The sequence below is a fragment of the Micromys minutus genome, assembly GCF_963924665.1.
Source record: "Micromys minutus genome assembly, chromosome: 10".
Classification (NCBI taxonomy): domain Eukaryota; kingdom Metazoa; phylum Chordata; class Mammalia; order Rodentia; family Muridae; genus Micromys; species Micromys minutus.
In genome coordinates, this window is record NC_137979.1 from 36,765,420 (window position 1) to 36,788,606 (window position 23,187).

A 23,187-nucleotide genomic window follows, 5' to 3' on the forward strand; every position below is an offset into this window, starting at 1 on the left:
GCAACTCCCTCATGAGCCGTGTGGGTTATTCTGTGTCACAGACAGTAAAAAAATCTCAAGGTCTGGTGGCTCGGCAAGGCTATGTGCAGTGACACACTGAAGGTCATATGCCCAGCCCTCTGGAGCACGTCATAGGATGCTGGGCCTCTCTGTTGTAACATGAGAATGCTGGAATCGCCAGGGCAGCAAGGACAGGAGGCAGCGCTTCCAGAAGGCTAGAGGCCTAAAGAAAGTGAGATGTTGGCTTGACCATGGTTACAGGGAAGAGGTGGGAACGGGAGGATACAGCTCCTGCCTGATCTGCTTTTTCTCCAGGAGCATTTACCATGCACATCTGTCCTGGCCCCTAGCTGGAGACCCCACTGTTTCCAGCCTTGCACCTGCACCCTGTAAGCCAATCCACCTCCAGAGCCCAGTGGAAGTCCCTGACAGCATCACACATCTTGTTATTGACTTTAAAATTGTGTTCTTGGAAGCTATGTGTGAAGCATCATGGGGCAAAGGAGAAAGGTAAAACAAGCCAACATGTGCTTGAATGTCTGATGGGTGCATCAAGAACCAAGACACTGAGCACCAGCCAGGGCTGCTGATGTCTACTCTTGGCTGAAAGTCAGCTTCCGACTCAGTTTTGACCTCCCTTCAGACTACCAGTAATATGCCCCATCTATGGACTCTCTACAGTCCCCTTATTCCCCCTTCCAGCAACTTCGTGAGGCTCTGACCACACCCCCCAGTCCACAGCCTACCAGCGTCTCCCATCAGTATGCAGTACAGTAGGAAAATGAGCCCTTGCTTATTGCTCAGCTTACAATTTTTGGTTTAATGGGAAAATGCCACCTGAGCCCGTCGAGTGGCACATGGATACAATCCCTGCATTTAGGAGGCCGAGTCAAGAGAATGCCATAAGCTCAAGGTCAGCATGGGTTATATGAGAGCCTGTGTTTGCATATGTGTATATGTGTAAGAGACAGACGGAGTCAGCAGAGAAAGACAGACAGACAGTTGAAAAGTGAGGGAGGAAAAAGAAAGACATGGGACCATAATGCCAAGACTGAAGCAAGAGGATCACAAGTTCAAGGCCCACCTGGGCAACTTAATCAGACCCCCCCGCCCCCAATGTCAAAATAAAACCACGGAAAGGGGCTAAGGATGTGGCTCAGTGGTAGAGTGCTTGCTTGCCACGCAGGAGATCTTGAGTTTAATCCCTAGTGCAATACTGGGACAAGGGGGCTGCTGGGAAGAGGGAAACAGAAAGGCAGAAATAAAGAGAAGGGGGAGATTTGACAGGAGGCAGAGAACTGTGAGTGGTTGCACATGTGTCTTACAAACTGCAGCCCTGTTCTGAGCTCTCCAGCAAGAACGAATCTGCCTGGAGTGGATCCTCCCTCGAGGGTGGAAAATTCCCACCATTGACAAGCTAGGCTGCGGACTCAAGACAAAGAGGCAAGAGGAAGAAGGGCGGGAACAAAGAGCAGAGAGCTCATCTGGTTTCTGGCCCTCAATGATTCTGTGCTTTATAGGTACTTCAGGAAAAGGCAAAAAAAAAAAAAAAAAAAAAAGACTTGATTAAAAAAAAAAAGATTAAAGGAAGAAAACAAATCAGTTCCCTCCCTTGTGACCCCAAGAGATTTCAAACATGGCTGCTCTAGACTACATGAAGACACAAGTATGTGGGTTGCGGGTGTAGCTCTGAAGTCCCACCTGGTTTTCTCACACCAAGGACACCTCCACTTGTAGGGTTCTGAAGGTGGCTGGGGCTTTACTGTCTCTAATTGCTGTTGTGCCCTTTGCCAGCCAGGCATCCAGTCCACTCTGAGCTTAGTCTAGAGGATCTATCCCCATCTCCAGGGTTCTCTAGATGCTTCTGGCTTGGGGATCGGCTCCCAGTCCTGGCGAGACCTCTAGCTGGCTCAGCAGAGTTGTGTTTACCAGGCTGCTGGTAAAACAGGACAGCAGGGTTGGCCTGTCCTTTCAGGCATGGCCGTGGACAGTGAAGAAAATGCTGTCCCTTGCTCAGGTGTCAAGAAGGTTCCAAACACTGAGAAGCCAATACCAGGTTCTTCCCGAGCCTCCCTCAGTTCAAGTAGCTGCCCACTTCAAGACCACTTAAAATTCCTTCCTTCATTCTTCAGGGCCTCCTTGTCAGCTAACCTCTAGGTTAACCATCGGGGACTCCCCCAAGCACCTATGCTGAAGTCCATCATGGGGGTCAAGGAGTTACCATCCAGTAGGATTGCTTGGCTCCTGTTTAGTCTCTAGCTCACACTTGGCTAAGTGATTTTATTTCTCCAAATACCAATCATCTGTCGAAAAAAATGGAATGGTAGACTGGTGATGTTAATTTCAGAATGTACAAAGTCTGTCTTCCCTTCTCTCTCCCGAGAATAAAGATGATTTTAGAGCTAAGGACGTGAGACAAAAAGGAGGGCCAGATGCTACTCTAATGAAGCTACGGTTGTGAGGAACAACCAGAAACGAAGGGAACAATATGATTCTTTCTCCATAGACACGATCAAGACCTAAACTGACTACACGGTAGTAGGCGCTGCATGAGACAACCTATTTGCTGAAAAGCAAATGCCAGCTCCTTTTCTCAAGACCATAAACACCCCGAGGGTAGGAAGCAGGCCAAGACTCAGACAGGGCCACGCACAATTAGGCACTTAATATATGCGCTGTAACAGCTCTGTCTTTGACAAAGTCCAAAGCTTGGGGGTCTCTGTGTGGGCAGAGCACTTCCAGGGCTGGAGGGAATTATCTGCCATGAAGTCCAAACAGCATTTTAGTGGGAGATTATTTTCTTTTAAGCAACTGTAGGAAGTAGGAGAAATGAGGTGCACACACAGGGACACCTCCATGTCAACACACTGCTCATTAGAGAGTGCCCTTCTTCCCCAGGGTTACACTGAAGAATCTCTTAGCAGGTCGGATGGCCATGGGACCCAGGAAAGAGAGACTGTGACTTCCTGCTGAAGGGTCGTCTCTGAGCACTTCTCTCCTTGCTAGCCCCTCATGTTCTCCTCAACTTATTGGGCCCTGGTGTTTACAGCTCACTACACCACAAATCTTTATTTCCTGTCACCCACTGGCCCAAGCTGTCCCCACTCCCGGTTTCTCCCAGACAAGTTAATAAGACGGAAGGCTCCCTAGAGGCCTGGAGCCGCCGAGCATTATCACTTGGAAGCGAGGCAGAAATCCTGACAGGACGGAAGTGACTTCAAGCCTATTAATTACCCTTTCTTCTTTGGCAGATCTTTTGAAAGAAAGCTTGACAAATTGAAAGGAAGGCAAGTACTGCCTCTCCGCCCCAATTAGGCCCCTACTCCCACCCCAGTAACACAAATCTGATTTCTGCTCTCTCTAAAAACAAAAAACGAAAATGAAAACCACCAGTTTCTCTTACTAGTACCTACCCCACATCTCCCCTCTGTGATCCACCTGAGTCTCTCTTTACAGTAAAGATCTTGAAGCTGGAGACCCTCAGGAAATGAAAGAAGGGTGGAGTGGACAGGGCTTTGGTCTCCCTAGGACCTTTCCTGCCTGTGGAGCCCTCTGAACACTTGGAGGGAAGATGAGACCCAGCACAGTAAGAACGATGCAGTCATGAGCCTTGGCAGTAACATTCCTGGGCACTCCAGTGCCCAGTGTTCAGTAGTCCTCAAAACAAGGTGTAGAAGACCTGCACAGGGAACTCTTAGTGCTAGAAAAGGTGAAGTACTTAGGGAACCAAGTAGGCCCCACATTTCCTTATTTTACTGTTTTCTACACTGACAATGACTCGATTCCAAGTTGCCTGAGATAGCCCCTTCCTTAGGTAAAATTGAAGGGTTTATCTTAATTCTTCAGAGACTTCTAGCATAGCCATTTATTAAATATTACCACATGGATTCCATGGCTGCTTCAAACAGAACAACTGATTTTCTTCTTAAAATCTATTCCATCTAACCAATTCACTGATGACACCATCCCCGAGAGTCCAGAGTCTGAGTCGTTCGTATCCCCCAATCCAGTCTACTGGAATATTTGCTCTTGCCTTTGAACATGGACTCTAGTCCCCTGGCCCCTCTGGTCCCTCACTGCAGCCCAAGCCCCTGCTGGAGCTCTGCATTGGTGGCCAACAGTCCTCCTTGTATCCCATCATGCACCTGGCCATCCCTCCAGTTCTAAGGCCAGTGGAATCATTTGAGAGCAGAGCCATATGCCCTGCGCAGTTCACTTTCTTTTCACAGTCTAGCCTGTCCACCTCTCATGTTCAGTGCTCTCATCTCAGCCCCTGGCTGACAGTGTGCCGTTCACCTCCTCAGAGTGTCCTTCCCACAATTCTCTGCCTCCCAACTCAAATGGCTCCTCCTCAAGGAGGCCACTTCCAAGCACCCCTTAGTGAGAGCCAAGCCCTTACCGCTATCAGCCGCATTTTCTCCTCATCCCTTAGCAGGACCAAAAATAGTGTTTGTTTTCTCTTGATGGCAGTGGAGACTGAACCCAGGGCCTTGCACAGGCTGGACAAGCAAGCGCTCTCATAATGGAGTTACATCCCCAGCCCTGAAATTATGGAATGCACATCCCTTTTCCCCAGAGGACAGGAGCTCACAGCAAACTAGGATTTGGTTTATCTTGTTTCTTGTAGTACTGCTAGACACCAGTACAGTACCTGAACTATAAAAATATTTAGTGCTTCCAAATTGAGTGTCGATCTATAACACAAAGTCAAGGTCATCAAGCATAGGCTGGATCCCAACAGTTGGAGCTAGGGTATCAATCTGTCCCAGGCTACATTCTGTCAGCTGGGGGAGCCAAGAAGAGTACTGAGATAGGCCAGCACACATTGGCCCTGTTCCAAGGCGGGGGGGGGGGGGGCAAAAAACAGCAAAAGCAACATCAAAGCTAGACCCATCAGATTCCCCAACAGCCCTGGAGAGCCCTTGACCACTGTCCCCCAGAGCCTTGCAAGAGCACCTTGGACTTGTATCCCATGCCTGGCTTTGACAAAGGCAAGGGCCACCCACCAGGGCTCTATTTTCATGGTACATAGTCACCATATCTCATTTTAAACTCTAACAAAATCTTTAAGCCATTACCTCGGAAATCATCATTAAATCATTTGTTCTTTTTTATTAGCATCCCAGTAATTAAAGAGAATCATATTTCAGAAATCTTTAGCTGCACTTATCAAAACCCACCCTCCAACCAATCAATTAGTATTACAATAACCACGGTCCCTTGTTGCTGCTGCTATTAGCATTTTGATTGAATGTCTGCTGCAAAGTGACTGGTAACAGAAGATTGTGCTCAGAAAGTAACGTTTCTTTATTCGTCACCACTGAACCTTGTCTGGTTGTCTCTAGTCTCCACTCAAAAAGAGACAAGACAGTTCCCAAAAGCAGTCATTTTGGTCATGGGTTCTATTTTCATGAGGGATTTGATAAACCAGCTTTCACGGCTCTGGAATCGCCAGCTCCACAAAGGGGCCTCCCACTGGCTGAAGCCTCGACTCTCAGGAGCTCTATCCCAGCTGACTCGCCCTGATGAGATGGTGAGGTGACAAGGTTCCCTTCTGCTGCCTTCCTGTTCCCTCCCTCCATCACCATAGGTACCAGGTCATCACAAATTGTCCCTTCAAGAGACTCAGATCTAATAATGTCTGTGCCCGAGCAGGTAGTGGCCACCATAACTGCCACAGAAGGCCATCACACACCCCCTTCTCTAGAAGGTACTTGCAAACCTGATGTTCTAATGGTCAGACCTGAGTCCTCCAGCCATCCCTATAATAAAAGCGCCAGTCAGTATAGAGATGGGTTAATGAGGTCTATTATGGGAAGAAAATGGCTGTCTTCAAGCCACAGGAATTGACATGAGTTCATTAAATCTCTCAGAATGTAAATGGCCTGCTCCATCAGACAGCTCTGCAGACAGATGCCCCACACCCCATCATGGATACCCTTTGTAGATAAATAAGGATCACTTGGCACACCACGCAACCAAACCAACTCTGTAACCTTTCAATATTCCTCTAGTCAGCCACCATAGCTTTCTTTGATGACAGGGGATACGCTTTTAAACATGGTAAGGCACAGAAGTGGGGATGATTGCTGCCGTAAAAGAAAACATGTTCCAAATGATAAATATGGCAGCTGTCAAAATGCTATGTACCTGTCAATCTCTTGTCTGTCCATCCCATCCATCCATTTGTCCATGCACCTACCCACTTACCTATCTATCCTATTCACCCACCCACCTGCCCACTCATCCATCCATCTATTCTCCCACCCATCCATCCATCCACCTACTCATCTACCCACCTACCCATTCATCTTCTCCGTCCAGTTCCAAACCACAGCAAAATATTTGCACAATCTTTATCTCTGGTGTAGATGACCTTGGCCTAAGGAACCTCTGACTGCTCCAAACTCTCACTGCCCCATCCCTGATACAATATGCAACTGTAATGGGCATCACAAAGCTATAGTAATACCTCTTTAAGTTTATAAAAAAGGCTTTCATAATTCAGAGGAGAAAAAGGAAAATAAAGAAGTGCTATTAGCTTCCCTGATTCCTTTCTCTCAGCCCAGTCTCCTTCTCCTCCTCCCCAGCTCCTGTCTCTACCTTGGCTGCCAGCCAAGGTTTTATAATAGTGTCAGGTAGCAATTTCATTTTTAAAATGCTCTTATCAAGGATTTAAGGTGAACGATAAGAGCAGTACAGTAAATCTTCATAAAGGTGCGTAGTGTGAGGCATAGTATTTTACAAATCAAAACAGTTAACAAAACGAGGAGGCAAGGACAGGGAAACAAAGTGAGTTTAAGCAGGGACTGAGGAGGGGACAGGTGGGGCCGTGTTAAATAGAAAGATCATCTTCAGATTTCCAAGTCCCCTTTGGTAATGGCCTTGGCATATTTGCTAAGGGCCGCACGAACATTCCAATTTCCATTTTAAAACAGGATGTTTTCAGATGGCATATATATTGTCAAACCATTATACACACTTAACGGGGGTTTTCGTCAAAGTCATCTGACCTGCAGCCTGTGTGGCTAACATTAGTGCTTCATTATTTATCAACTCAATTTCTTCGTGGAATGACTAATAACACCGCCCCAGCTGCTCTCCTTTTCCCGCCCCAGCTGCTACCGCCCTGGCAGAAGCAAGAGTTGCTAGCTACCTGCCCTGCTTTACTACCCTCTCTGCTAAAGGACCTTAGAGGGGGAAAAAACAAAAAACAAAACAAACCAAGCCAAACCATAAATCCAAGAAAAAACAAACAAACAAACAAACAAACAACTTCAAAACCCTAGCACCAGCATAAGCACCAGCAGAGTGACCCAGGAAGATACTTGTAGACAGAACTACACTGAGGAAGCCACTACCCAGGGAGGATTAGCCGGGTCACTAATGAACAGGCAAGAGTATCTAGGGGACACTCAATTCTACAGTCAAAGAACCATAAATTTAAACTATGACTACTTACACAGAGCAGGGACTGGTTGGTTCATGTCTTTTACCCCACTCAACACTGGGGAAGTTGAGGCAGGAAATTAGGAGATCAAGGCAAGCCTGAGCTACAAGAGACACCACCTTAAAGCAAGCAAATATATGCAGGGCATGGCACTGCACACCTTTAATTGCAGCACTTGGGAGGCAGAGGCAGGCAGATCTCTCTGAGTTGGAGGCCAGCCTGGTCCTGTCTCAAACACACAACATAAAAATATTAAAAAGCTGAGGAGGTAGCCTGTCGGCCTTGCAAGTTCAAGAACATAGTTTTGATTCCTGGAATCTATGGGGAAAAAAAGCCAAGGATGGTGGCACATGCGTGCTTGGGTTCCCAGTGCTGGAGAGGTGGAGCCAGGATTCCCGAGGCTGGCTGGTCTCTCTCTCTCTCTCTCTCTCTCTCTCTCTCTCTCTCTCTCTCTCTCTCTCTCTCTCTCTCTCTCTCACACACACACACACTGAGCGGCAGCCCCAAAGACAACAAAGCTCTGACATCTTTGAAAATAAAACCATGACAGGGTGCTTATTCTAGCTCTTTCTAGGTGCTTGCAAATCTCCTTGGGATGTACCTGCAAATTCACAATAAATAAATACATGCAGTTAGATGATATCCTATTTGCCAACGAACAATTCAATTGTCCATTAAAACCCACAGTTCTAAAAATAGCATCAAAAGAAATTATTAGGAATTGTGGGTACACGTGTTTCTGTTGTAAAACAGATTAGCACCGTGGGCAAAATACAAAGCTTCTTTTGTAAATCTTACCCCCTCCTCTTTTGAGAGGTAACAGGGAATGGAGGAGGGAGCAAATTAAACCATAATTTTCAGGCTACATTTTTTTTTTATTGTTAGTCAGAAAAATTGCCAGGTGTTTCCAGCATCGTTTATACATAAACATACTAGCTGAATCAGGAAATCTCTTTCCAGGGCAAGTGAATCAACTTAATTAAAAGGAGACTTCAGATACCAAGACCACAGAGATGTTAGGTCTGTGAGGGCATAACTTTCTACCTGGTCCGGCAGGGAAAGTGCAGAAGCATTCTGAGTTGAGCACAGATCTCTGGCTAAAGCACACCTTCCTATGGCTCCACCAAGCAGACATGCAGACTGCAGGGCTGAATTGTGTGTGTGCGCGCGTGCGATTTGCCTGTGTCAGTGACTGGTGTCTTCCTCAGTCACCGCCACTGTCACACCTTTTCTTAGACAAAGTCTCTTGCTGTACCTGAGGCACAATGATTTGGCTGGGCTGACTGGCCAATGATCTCTAGGGATCTCCCTGTCTCTGCCTTTCCATAACTGGACTGAAGATATACATGGCCATACCCGACTTCTTACATGGGTGATGTTGGTCTTAACGGAGGCACCCCTGCTTTTCTAGCAAGCATTTCACGAATGAACTTATTTCCCCAACCCTCTATTTTTATTTTTAAAACGTGAGACTCCTGTATGCTCTAAGTTTTCCTTGAATTCTGATACTCATGCCTCTACCTTCCCCATGCCAACATCGGGTATGAGCAGCTGTACCCGATGGGGTGGTACTGGGGATCGAACCCAGGGCTTTGAGAACGTTAGGAAAGCACTTTAACAACTGAACTACACCTCAAGCCACTGGGCAGAGTTTTTAAACGAAGCCAAGAATTTCCAGCTTTTTCTTAAACTTGTAAGCAGCAGCAGCCTCCCAGAGAGGCCCCGGGCACGCCTTGTGCCTGTCTAGCAATCAAGAACTTTCACTACCCTGTTGCTTTCTTTAGATACAGGAGCAATGGTCCAAAAATGGACCTTGACTACAGGACCAGACACAGACCAGGGCCCAGAATCTGCTTTGATGAGTTGTAGAGCTAAGAGAGTCCTTGGGGATGAGCCAGGAAGGGCCCCCCAGCCCTGAATGTATGCTAGTATCAGCTAAGGTCGTGATGAAAGAACACAAGGGTCCCAGCCCTTAGGCACACACACTTTATTGATTGATTGACCTAGGATAGGGCTCAGAAGTTTTGTGAGGCTTAGAAATTCTTCAGCTGACCCTACAATTGCAATCCCTGATCTAGCTCTAACCTCTGGCTTAGTGGCCACCACTGATCATTCTCAGTGTCTAACAGCAAACTTGGGCTAACTTAGCTCAGTACAGACATGCAGACATCAAAGCTGACCCTGGGGTTAAGCAGCGCTTGGTTAGTAAAATATGAGTTGCAAGCAGAAGGACTTGAGAGAAAAGATCGACTCTGACAAAAACACATCCCTGTCTTCCTAAGGCAGTGTTCCTGACGGGAACCCCAGCCTCACTGTGGTTCCGGTTCTTACTCAGTGGGCCTAAAGCAGCTGGGTGGGAGGTGGGAAGGAGCTCGGGGCTGGTGAGAGACATAGAACAGGGGTCATTCCTGCTTCTGTGCCTATTCTGGGCCCAAATGGATGATGTCACCGCCAGCGGCAGCGGAAAGCAGGGCCATGAATCATCCATGAACCAGCCCCGCCCTCTGAGATAATAAATTGATGTCAGTGCTACGAATATCCGCTGCAGAGCTGGCGGAGGACTGGCTTTGCCTAGGGTGCTGGGACCCAGCCAGAGAAGGAGGTGCTTTCAATTATCTCCCTGATACTAGATGGGCAGCAAGCGGAGGGAGACGTTTCTCGTTTGCAGGGAGTGCTCAAAGGCACACAACCCTTATGACTTTTAAACCCTGGCCGTTATTTTTGTACACTGCTGGGCTTGCCAGTCACACCTGAGGACTAACAGGGACACATCCATGCTACGGTGTCATTGCCCACCAGCCCCCTTATAACCAAAGATCTGTGTTGCCCTTCTGACCCGCCACAGCCCTGACGTCATTTAAAAGCTCACTTCAGGATTGGATCTGGCAAACCCTTACTTGAATAGGTTTTGAGGACAGTAACACAGGCAAATCAAGAAGTCTTCCTGACAAACCTTGAATATATGGTTATTTTGCTAGTCCCACCCCACCACTCATGGTGGGAGAAGAGGTATGCTAGGGTGCCAAGGTAGCCTGCCATACACACCAACTCCCCTGGTTCTTAACAACGATGTCTTCTGTGCTTTATTTTCCTAAATAGCCAAGCAGGCAGAATGGGCCAACTAAGAATTCCCCCCAGTTTGGTTATTAAGAGTTGGGGATCATGACAGCTCTTAATTATGCTGGTCATTTCTTGGCTTCTAACGAAATGACTGAGCCTAGGATGCCACTAAACTAAGAACTAAATCTCAGATTTTTTTTTCAAGTGTTTTTCTATACCCCACAAAAATCCTTCAACATTTCAATACCAGTGTGTAGGTCTCAGTTAACTGGGCTGGTATTAGGTGTATCTACGTTAGGACTGGGGATTATGTTCTCAGGGACACACAAAAAAATCTCTTTTCCTAATTCCTTTTTAAAAAATTCCTCATTTAAAAATTTAGAAATATTAATGTAATATATTACAATATCATAACATGATTTGGTTCATCTCTCCCTCCCTTCTCTTCTGAAGAACTTTTAATAGCCCAGGCTGGCCTCAAACTTTCCAGGTAGCCGAGGATAACCTTGAACTTCTGATTTTCTTGGCTCTATCTCAAGCCCCAAACACTAGGGATACTTCACCATACTGAGAATGGAATCAGGGCTTTACATACATCAGACAAGCACTCTGTGTCAGCGTGCAATTCCATTATCACCTACATTAACAGATATACCCTACTCCCCCTTTCTCTAGTCTCTCCAGCACATAATTTGATTGGCAAAGGCCATGGACAGGAGTGGTCAGAGGAAAAGAATTACCCGTGGCCATCAGAACAGTAGGCCACTACAAGCAAGGTGACTTGACAGAACAGCAAGTTCTGCTTTGCCTTCTGGGTATTTCCTAGAGACTGCAACTCTAAACAAGGAAGACTCATGAGATGACCAGGTCCTCATGCTAACTAACCTTCTTGGAGGAGGAGGAGGCAGGTCTAAGTTTCTCCTTTACTTACAAGGCCCTCTGGAATGTAGAACCTCCCTGTTTTGGCCTCTCTGGTCTAGGATGAAATGAAGCAAACAGGCTTCTTTTCAGACCAGGGCCAAACTAGCCATACTGATAATAACCGGTGTCTGGGAAGAGCAGCAGCTACTAAGAAAATCTCCTCCACCAAGCCCCGTTTATGGAAGAGCCAAGAGGCAGCTCAGTGCAGAGGAGAAGATAAAGTCTGGTTTCAACAGAGTTCTTGGAGTGGCCAGGGCAGAAGCCATCATCCCTCCCTCTGTTGAGTTTGTACACACCCCCAGTGTCATTAACTGGGTATTTCCTGGGCTCTACAGCTCGAAACAAGGACACAGAGGATGAGCCTCTATCAGCTGACTGTGCCATGTCCCCATGGGGTGTGTATAAGCTGAGTAATTGCAATCAACTTCCAAAATATTTATGCAGACATTAGGACAGGAAGAAAAGATAATACTGAGGGTGCTGAGCAGGGTGAAGTTTTCTTCCTTTGTTGAAAATTCTTTCTCATGTTGACAGCTGTACTAGAGTGGAGTTTAAAAGCAAATGTCTGAGTAGGTAATGAATGTACATCATACATAAATTTAACAAACACACACAAGAATACAATTAAAAAGTGTCCCTCTACTTCTGTATTTCTGGTCACTCAATCTTGTTCCTCAGAAGCAGAATGAGTTTTGATGTACGTACATCTGCATCCGAGAGAACATGTGTATGCATGCATGAAGCATATGGGATGCCTTATTGTGGCCAAATGATGTACGCCTCGGGCTAACCCAGCATCCCCATGTTATCTGATAGATAAGGAATCTGTGTCTCAGGGAGGTTACATAATTCACACAGCCATGCTACAGAGCTATGGTCCCAACTCTGGCTCGTAGGCCAGGAGCTTATCTTAACCACTATGGGATTCCAGGAAAAGCCTACACTCCCACCATACATGTTATCAGCAAAGGAATTAAAAAAAAAACAAAAAAACAATTTTAAACATTGGGGTCTCCCTAATTCAAACACGAATCTTTGTATGCATAAAGAAAGGCAACCCATTCTCTCCTGGGGAGAAAGGTGCAGGTTACTGAGCACTCCCCCACTTGCCATAGGCACACCTCTCTTCCAGCTAGGAACTCTTGGAGTAGATTACTACCTCCTAAGCAAGCCAGGCCAGTGCTCAAAGCTTGATTACCTCATCAGGGGCCCCGTGGCTGCCCCTAAGCTTTGGCTGCTTAAAGAGCCTGTGTTCATCGTGGTACGGATGAGCCTACACCCCTGGCCCTCGAACATGCAACAGCAGCCAGGTGCAGAGCTGTACAGTTGGCGGGGGGGGGGGGGTGAGGGGGGGGGTTGGGAGGATCCCCCCCAACCTCTGAGTTCACAGCAGAGTAACTTCCCCTGGCTTTCTGTGACCCAGCCCTCCATGGCCTCCCAAGTCCACAGGGGTGCCAAGTTAGGAGGTGCTTTTAATCAAGTCGCCAACCCCAGGGTTCCATTCTCTGGGGCCTCTGCACTCTGCCCTCCCCTAGCAGCTTCACAGTCTCTGTCTCTGTGGGAACAGATCTCAACAAAAGACTCATTCTGATGCTCTACAAAAACCCACTTCTGGGTCAATGAAGTTCTGACCCCACACCCACTCCTTCTCTGCTTCCTCTCTGTCGCAGCCAGGGGAGGCAGGAAGGTCTATTAGCTCATAGCCCTTTTGGTGCCAGGGCTTTTGTGCCCAGGGCAGAACTTGATGATTTTTGCCTTGGGCAAAAGAAAACACAGCTCCCCCAGGAAGCCAAATACCCCTGACTCCAAAGGCCCCACTAGCCCTGGAACTCCCCCCACCTCATCCCTGCCACTGCCCTGTTGCTAAGGAGTGGACAGTTCTGTCTTCCAGGCTGCAGAGCAAAGCAGGTGAACGGAAATCAAGTGACTGTGTTGATTAATATCTCAAGAGACAGCACCGGAATGGGTGCTTCCGGAATTGAGTTACCTCAGGGAAGGGGAAAAAAAAAAAAAGGAAAAAAAATTCCACTGTGCTCCTTGCTTTCCTGTCAGAAATAAAATTAAGGTCTCCAATCGATGTTGCCAGGGCTGGGGACATCTACTGGAATCTTTAATGGCTTCTTCTACATGTTCAAATTCACATTCCCTTTCAACCCTGCCCTTTTAATTGGTTATTTGCGAGGTCATGTTTGCACCAATTTCTCGGGAAGGCTAATGGTGTTTATTTAATGAGAGAATAAAATGTGCAGACAGTTCTGAGGCTGGTATTAAATGAGAGATCTGAGTGGGGGGTTGTGGCTCGTTACTACTCCGTCATAGCTTCAAGGGTATATGGGCCGGAGGGTTAAATATCTGCTCAGGGTAAGGAGGCTCATGGGTCCCTCAGGGTGGGGACTGTGAGGCTTATGTAAGCAGACGGCTCCCTTCTATGCCCTCAGGGTAAGGACATGCTCAGCTGGATGTACAGAACCCTGGGTTCTGAGACTCTGCCAGGGCAGGAAGTGGAAGTTCAATCACTGCTTCTATTGAACGTACAGGTTCTCCCTCATTCTAACTAAACTGTGCCTGTGTTCAAGTCTGTACATAAGCTCTTCTAATGGAGTAGCCATCAACTGAGGTCTGCATGAGCCTGCATGGCACCGGAGGTGTCTTTTATACAAGTCACACCACCGGGGGACACTCAGGACACCTATGTCATGATAAGGATTCTTTCCTAGAGTCCTGGCTTGGAAATGTCTTCCTTCAACAGCTACCCACACTGATGATGGAGAAATGGTTCACTCTGGAAGGAGACGGGTTTTCATGTTATCCCCATCAGAACTATGTACTTGCTGATAGTAGCCAGGCAACTGGCAAGTTTGGGGCTTCTTCACACTACAGCCTAGAAAGAAAGCCCTGAGGGTAAGGCCCCCAGCTACAAGCATCTGGGTCAGGCAACTGCCTGTCAATTACAGAATTAGTGTCAATGCCAATAATGACCCGCCACTGGTTTATAGTTTTTCAATAAACCTGTTAATACTTCTAAACTCTCAACAGAATGTGAGGGGTGGAAAAGAACAGTCCAGGGGGATCACTGTGGATAAAGGGGCTTGCTGCTCAAACCTGCTCAAATCCTCAAGTAGAGGATCCAGGGACAGAACGAAGTTCTCACACTATGACACACACATAGCCACATGCCCCTCCCCCAGAATAATAAATAAAAATGTTTACAAAGAGGTAGGAATATACAGCCATAATTCTAGCAGGGCCAACAGACAGGTCTTGCTCTAAACCCCACAGGTGGACACTAGTAAAACATCCTGTCCTGATATAATAAATGTCACAGCCAGATGAGACATTGCTCATTCTTATAGTGTGTTCAGGCTCCCATCCAACAGCTCTTCTCCTGGACCTGGCCTCCTTGCCAAACACCCTTCATTCATATACACGCACACATGTGCACACGTACACACACACAAACTCACATGCACGCACACACAAACAAAGGCCAATATAGGTAGAGATAGGTAGAGAGCTTTGCCTTCAGGTATACTTGTGCACCACAGGTGCTGTTATCTGAGGAGGCAGCGAGCCTGTGTGGGTGCTCGATCCTTTGCAACGAGTGCTCTTAACCACTAAGCCAACTCTCTAGCCCCCAAACAGCCTTCTTAAATACCAAGTCACACTTAAAAAGCTCTGTGCTCCCACCAAGTAAATAAAATCAATTCTAGAATCCTATAAGGGTGGCCACGCCCATCTTACCACGTTGCTTGGCATCTTACACTAAAAAACTGCTGCTTTTGGTTTTGTTTATTTTTAAATGGGATTTATGTATGCTGCCCAGGATAACTTTAAACATGTAGTCCTTCTGTTTCAGTGTCCTGAGTACTGGGGTTCATTACTATATGATAAAATGTATGTAATATCATTTATGCCTCTGTGAATTTCTTTTTACATGCCTCTATTTTTTGACAAATAGGCGTCAATAAACAAATAATTACAATACTGCCCTTAATCATCTTTATGTGGTGTCTATAAAAGAGTCAATCTGAGCTAGGGAGGTCAATCTCAAAAGTGAGCATTTGGCAGGTTTTCAAGACATTAAGTACCTTTTCCCCCCTTTCCATCTCCTCAGAAAAGCATTATCTTCTATCATGGCTTCAGTTACATTTTCCTGGCATCATTTTAATAAATAAACTGCTTACACAAATTACTGAGACCTTAAACTTGGGCCAGCTGCTTTTGGGGTAGAGACTGAGTAGGCTTTGAGCGAAGAGCCAAGGTCTAGGTCCAACAGCCTTCAGGTGAGCCTGCTGAAAGCTGTGTCATCCGGCAGGATTTGCCCACACTGTGCCTCTCCAGTTATAAGGTGTGTAGCCCAGGGAAAGAACCTCTCAGTGCACAGACTGTGACAGTGGCTCATGCCAAAGAAGGGTCCTTTTGGTGGGGCAATGGCTGTTTGAAGCTGTTGTTTCTCTAAGTCATTAGCATTGCCCTTAGTGACTGACGCTGTGGGGAAGAGCCATCCGTCACTCTAATCTCAATTTTGCTCTCAGTGTATCCTGTTCCCTTGCCTCTGACAATTGTCCACAGCAAACAGGCCTGCTGGGTAATGGCAGCCACAGGGATACCAGGGCCAGAGACTATTCCCTCTCTATCCAATCCTCCTGGCTACAAAGACACCCCATTCATTTCCCACAGGTGCCCCACAGGTCCCTTGGAGGGACCCAGGAGTTCAGAGTTCAGGAGCCCAGGATCTGAGGTCACAGGAAAGGTCTGATAAGATTTTTCTGGAATGAGCCTCATGCTAGGGGTTTTGTTCCCTTGGGAAGAGGTGAGCGTGGACAGAATCGACTTCAGCAGCCCACATGCCTTTGTTTCATACCCTCTACAGGGCTGAGCTGTGGAGAGAAGAAAGACAGCTAAGCTACCCTTCTCTCCCTCCCGACACCGTCTACCGCCTCCTCTACTTCTCCCTCAGGTGGCTGCTCCAGTTCCACCCTGGGATCAATATCTAATGCTGAGTTCAAGATCTTATCTGCCCTGTGCAAGGATAAAGCAACAAACTCACCCCCCCATCTCCAATGATTAAACCCTTTGATGATCTGCCCAGTATTTTCCAGGCTACCTCTAACAAGCTTTAGAGAGCAAATGAAATGACTCTGAGAAAATTGGAAAGGCATCATTCCCTCCCTGGGGACATAGATCGTCTCACAGAAGACCATGGATGAAATGACAGGCAGAAACAAGAATGGCTCCCAGCTTCTACCAGGAGCTCCCCCAAACTTCATGTGACTTAGTTTCTCCCTCCGAAAATGAGGAACAGCGTGGATGACAAGAAGGGGTGGTGCAGTTAGAGCAAACTGTGAGGAAGCCATCTAGACCCTTGTTGATTCTCTTGTTCCCAGAACTGCCGGGCACCAGGCCTGCCTGAGGAGTGGCTGTGGGCTTGGGCTGCAGGCCACACAGGCAGAGCTGGTGTCTCAAGTTCTGCTTCCTCTTGGGTGCATCCCTGGGCAGCCCAGCTGACCTCTGGCTGTTTGCCATGTGCAGTCCCTGCATTGGCATCAATGTTTGTGTTTGTAGTGGCTGCTTCCACTGTGATGGTGAACACAGCCTGTTCAGACAACCATGAATCTCCGACAGCAGAAGTCAGGGTAGGTGTTAAGAAAGGACGCCCATGCCCATCTTCAGAAATGAAGGACATCCTTTACATCCTGGCTTCCTGGCTGCCAGGAGCACTCCAAGATATCCTATAGAATGCCTCTCTCAAATTTCCTTAGCAGGAGGAAGCCCAGATCATGTGAACTCTGACACTGACTGCAGGGAGCCACATTTAGATGTGATCACTTACCCAGAAAAACCTGATCCTATCTGGGCACACAAAGAAAGAGAAAGAGTCTGAAATCAGTGGCCTTGAGCTGGAAGCTTGTGGGGACTTAAAAGAGTCTCAGCACTCTTGAGCCTTGATATCTCATCCATAAAATGGTAAAGATAATTATCCAAAGAGCTAACACTTATGTACACTATTCTTGGCCCTACACTTGCCAAACAACACTATTAAAGTGGGTGCTTGCCCTGGCTGGATTTTCTTGTCAACTTGACACAAGTCAGAGTCATCTAAGATGAGGAACCTCAATAGGGAAAAATGCCTCCATGAGATTGCCCATAGGCAAGTCTGTGGGGCATTTTCTTGATTAGTGATTGATGTGGAAGGGCCCAGGCAGTCTAAACAAGTATGAGAAAGAAACCAGTGATCAGGGTTCTTTCGTGGTCTCTGATTCAGTTCCTGCCTTAACTTCCTTTGAGACAGAAATAAACCCTTTCTTCTCCAAGCTGCCTTCAGCCACAGTGTTTTACCACAGCCAGGCACTGCTATTATTACCTTTCCTTTATACATGAACAGAGGAGGCATAAAACATGCACAGTCATTTCTGCCAAAGTCACAACAACTCTGTGCCTCCCAAGATGGCTGTGGAGGTCAAATTATGAGAAACGCCAAGAAAATTGTGCCTTGGCTTCTCATTAAAAAAATTGTGTATAGGTTTGCGTGTCTGCATGTTGGTCGTATAGAAGCATGTGCATACAGGAGCCCATGGAGGCTAGAAGCCTTGGATATCCTCCAGCTGGACTCGAACTGTGGTCTCTGACAAGTTCTCTTAACCACTGGGTCATCTCCGAGCCTCTGTACATTTACTTTTTGCAGATAGAATCAATCTATGTTGCCTAAGTTGATTCTTCTATCTCATCTGAGTAGAGGAGACTACAAAGTCTGTGCCACCACACCCAGCATGGTACTTAGGCATCTGTAACATCACCAAGACAATGTTGATGATGACAGAAAATAATCAGAAACTGTACATCACGGGCACACCTTCCTCCCAGATGGAGGGCACACCTCTCCATCTCCAAAATACTGGGGAAAAGAACCAAGTAGTTACATGGTTTTTGTTTTCCTTCCTTGCCTTCTCTCCTCATCCTCTGACCTGCCCTGGTCCATTGAGTGTTCAACTCTCCATCTTAAGGATGCTGTTGAAAGTTGAGTTAGCAGGCATATGAAGACAAGATGTTCAGATCTCTGCCTGGGCCCCTTCGCTCCTTCCTGCCTTTCACTCTTCTGCTTCCTCAGACAGGAAAGAAGTACAGCCAGCACAGGGTAACCATTTCTGATCGCAGGGGATAGAGGGACTATAAACAACAGATGTGGTAAGGAGACTCTTCTCTAGGTTCACCCAGGACTCCTGAAAAGCATTCCACAGCCTTTTCTCACACCCCACTTCAGAAGCACTGCTAATTAACACCCCATTAATGAGGACCCCAGAAACATGGCACTTCCAAAGCACAGAAGAATCCTGTGGAATCCTAGGTCATAACCTCCTCTGATTTTTGTCTCAAGGAGGATGTTGTAGATTCCTCCCCTTTTCCTACTCGAAGCAGTGATTTGAACATGTCCTTGCTGGCAGAGTTGCCTAGAGTTAGTTCTCTTTGACAAATCTGCTCAACAAGAGGGATCCACTCCCAAGCAAAGTTCAGACATTGGTCGAATCATTTCAAAGGTTTATAGAAAAGACCCATTTTCTATAACATAGATTGGCCAGGGGGGACAAACAAGGACAGCTGTCCCCGTAAGCATTTCAAGGCTTCTCAGGACCTTTCCAGATCTGCAATTGAGGTAATCAGCTAACATATTCAAGCAAGGTTTTTCATCTCCTCTCAATCATATGCCGACAGGCTACTCTCTGAGCCTTCTTTGATGCAAACTGGGAGTCCCAATTGAGTAATCTCTATGAATAATTTTCACCAGGATCACTGAATGCTAAGGTTGGCAAGGGGCTAAGAGAGCCAGGGCAAGAAAGCTAAGTTGAACCCATGTGCTGGGTGTGGCTGCTCCATTCCAGCTAAGGCTCCCTAGCCAAGATGGTTTTTACTGTCTGATACCCAGACTCACTGTGCTATGCTGGCCCTCTGTTATTAACATATACGCACATCTATTTGCTGGATTCTCCATCTTCCTTGTACCTTTTGTCAATGGGATGGGAGGTGAGAAGCCCCGGAGAGGAAGAAGGGACATTCTCTTACGATGGGAACCTCTTACCTCTGTGCCTGTTGGTGGTTTTGTCGAACATCAGCATCGCATCCTCTACCTGAAAACAAACACAGAATAAAAGCTGCTTCAGGACTTTTCACGAAACACACAGAACATTACAAATACAGATTGTGTGGGGGTGAGGAAGGTGCTTTCCATTGCTGAAGTAATAGTTGTTCAAATAGAGAATATTTGTTTAAAAAAACGCGGGGGGGGGGGTAGGGGAGACAAAACCCAAAAATCCCCTCAACTTGGCATAATCTTAGTTAACAAATGTGTAGTTTCCTTTGGGGTGGGGGAGGAAGGGAGAGAAGGGAGAAAAGGAAGAGAGGGAGGGAGACAGAGAGAGAGAGATAGAGGGGGGAGGGAGGGAGGGCTGAATTTGTTTTCTGTGGGCACCTGTATTCACAAACAAATACTCGCTGTACATCTAATTAAAATATTTTAGAGCTGTATTTTATTGTATCATTTGTGGAATGTTATTGTCTTTTCTGTTGTATAAATGGCATTACAATGTAGCAAATACTTTAGCCAGGTCAATACAATGTGATAACACCCACAGTCAGGAGGCCACAGCTCACTTCCCTCCTAGGTATATTCAGTTCTTTCCGTTATATACAACAGGTTTCAATACCCTCACTCTGATAGGCTGGACTGTGTTCCCTAAAACTTATCAATTAAAGTCCTAATTCCTAGTTCTGGGGCTTGGGTGACTGGTCTTTATTTTTTAAATATTTTAAATCCTTATTTATGTGCATACAGGTGTGTCTGTGAGCATGTGCAATATGTATGTGGGTGCCTGTGGAAACTGAAAGGTGCGGGATCCTTGGAAACTCGAGTTTTGAGTTGTCCGACATGAGTGCTGGGAAACCCAACTTGGATCCTTTGTGAAAGTAAGTGCTCTTAACCACTGAACCATCTCTCCATCCAAACTGGATCTTTAAAGCGGAAACAAAATTAAGATGAGGTCATTAGGGTGGGCCTTAATCCTATCATATGAATGGTGCCCTCAAATGAGGACAGGAAGACTAAGACAGCACACACGTGGCCAACAAGACCTCAGAAGGAACCAACCCCGCCATAGTGCAATCTTGGATTTCTGACCCAGGATGGCTTCTGTCTTTCTTCTCACATACCCTGCAACTCTTGGACATCGCTAGCCATAGGATTCCACACAGATCTCACGAAACAACACACGGCAGCTCCACAACCCACTGTTCTCATTTGTAGATCTAATCCTTTCGGTCACAGGACCCGCCTTTACTCTCAAGAAGGCTTGCTATGCCGGGATGAATCAGTTGCGTTCTTCATCAATTCTGGACTCAACAATGGAGACTGAAATACAACCCAACCCATGTGGCTACACAAACTGTTAGCCAGAGGCCTCTGTGCTTGGAGCAATCTGGGTGTGCATGCGGCTGGGAAGATCTTAGCACTCTGTTATGCTCAAAGGCTCACAAGGGAGCCGTCAGCTAAGCCACTGGAGGAGGAATCACAGGTCATCCATTCCTCCTGCGTGAAACAGTGAAGTGAGGATTAAAATGGTTCCTCTGGACAAACTGAACTTGTTTTTCTAGATCCTATCATATACAACAGTGGAGAGAGAGAGCAAAGTCCAGGCAAGAATGGAAAAGGCAGGCAAGCCAGACTTGAAGAGATCTGTCTCACTTAAAAATCCCTTCTGGAGGCAGGGCCCCCTTTGTTGCTAAGCAACCCAGGCTGAACAAACAGGCTCCTGGGGCCTTCCCCTTCTGGTACCCTCTCCCCTCCTGCAGTCATTTGCAGTGAAGAGGGTATCCTTACATGGAGCTGCCCCCCCCCATTTATTCCAGGCACCAGCTGGCAGGAGAGGCAAAGCTAGTTTGAGATCACTTGAACAGGGCCTCCTTCTCTGGGCTGTTCCTGCTCCCCATGCCTTGGCGGGCTCCAAGAGTCCCCCAGACACCTGCTGATGCCAGACGCCTCCCATACAGCACCCGAGCAAATCGCCATAAGATCAACCGGTATGTTTGCACACAGAGCAGTCACACTCCAGCATATGGCATCTCAGACTCCGTCCTTGGGATGCCAGAAGAATTCAGATGCCTGGGGCGAGGGTGTAGGTTGGGGGTAAGGCCTGCTGTGGGTGCAGGTAAACGGGACATCTGCTTCTTTGCACCCATCTTCACATTTTCTGAGATGTTTGCCAAATCTTGATTATTAACTGAAAATGTCTAACAGCGAAGAAAACAGCCTCCCTTCTGTGTTGGCCATGTTTTGGTACTGAAATTCAGATCCCCGTAGGAAATAAATATTTTGAATTAAAAAAAATTTTTTTTCCAAAGCTGTCTTTCAGCAGTGTGTAATTGGCTCCCCGCTTCTCCTGGCTAGGTTTGCCTGCTTTCTTCTGGAGCCTCCGCCTTCCCTCCACCCTCCCTCCACCCTGGTGAGCCTGAGGGATGTGTGTGTGTGTGTGTGTGTGTGTGTGTGTGTGTTGGGGACAAACATTGCTGCAGAGAATAGGGCTCTTTCCCCAGCACTCCAGCTGTACAATGAGACTTTCGAAGACCTCCTGAATAGATAAAAGTGTCAGGGTGCAAGAAAAAATTCTATTAACGTTTTACAAAATACAACATCTAAGAAGTAGCCAGAGAGAAAGAGAAAACATGGGGTCGGGGTGGGGAGAATCAATATGGATAAGACCCAGTGCTGAGGGGTAAGGGCAATTTACAGTGGTTGCAAACACTTCTTAATTCAGAGTCGCCATCAGTGCGATGGAAATCTGGCAGGGCAGCCAGAGCTGAAACCAGGAGAATTTGAATACACAAAGACTGAACAGAATGAAAGCTGAGGCCTCACATACGGGCCTATTTCTCACGGTTCCTGGAGAGGCACACAGAAGCAGCTTGTGCATGAGCCTCCATCATGGAGTCTGGAGAACGAGGGACACAGCTGGGGTGACTGGTGTCAGTGCGGGAGTCACTTAACTGGCAGCGATCTCGGCTTCCCTGTCTCACAGGACATAGTGTCACATAGGGTCACACCTGAAACTGGCCCTGAGGAGTTGGCTGTTCATCATAAGCCTCCAGGAAGAGCTGAGAAGAGATGCATGCTGGTGTTGGGGACCTATGAGCTGTTGCTTTTCTGACCTCAAGAAGAGAACTGTAAAATACTCCCCAAGGAACATGGTCCTGGGCCTTATAATCAACACTTTGTGTGGGCAATGTCTTTGCACGCTACGGCACAAACTTCCTTGTACCAGAGGTGGCACCTGGAGGCTAACTAGTCTTGACTCCCCTGAGGGACAGAAGGGTTAAAAGAGTCGGTTTTCAACCTTAGGTGGCTTTGTCCTGTGCCTTGGAATGACCCTGGTCTATTTTGGTCTATTTTGGAGGGAAGCCTATTCCAACCATGAGAAGTCTCTAGTAATGACTAGGCAGGTCCACATTGGGCTCTGTGTTCCTGAGTAGCCTATCTTTTGGAATGGAAAAGCAAAGCCGTAGAGCTTTTAGGTCAAACAGTTGGGAAGGGTTTCTGACTCTCTGACTTTGAGCCTGAAAGGTCTAGCATGTGTTTCTGCCTAAGGAAGGGTTCAGTAAATTTCCCTCAGCTGGGCACACATACCAATGGACGGGGAGCAACGCTGATGGGCTCCGGGGCCATTACACACATCAGATGTGCCCAAGGCGGTTGGCCCACGGACCTTTCAGGG

At 47.0% G+C, this 23,187-nt stretch overlaps 1 protein-coding gene across 6 annotated transcripts in view; it reads right to left on the reverse strand.

Moving 5' to 3' along the window:
* Window positions 1-23,187, reverse strand: part of MSI2 (musashi RNA binding protein 2) — a 351,755-nt gene that overhangs the window by 109,123 nt on the left and 219,445 nt on the right. For all 6 annotated transcript variants that reach the window (XR_013975169.1, XM_080923213.1, XM_080923211.1 and 3 more), the window contains exon 7: window positions 19,506-19,554. Coding sequence is in view for 5 of the 6 variants with exons in the window: in XM_080923213.1 (XP_080779339.1) it covers window positions 19,506-19,554 (49 nt within the window). In the remaining variant the exon portion in view is untranslated. The remainder of the gene's footprint in view (window positions 1-19,505; window positions 19,555-23,187) is intronic.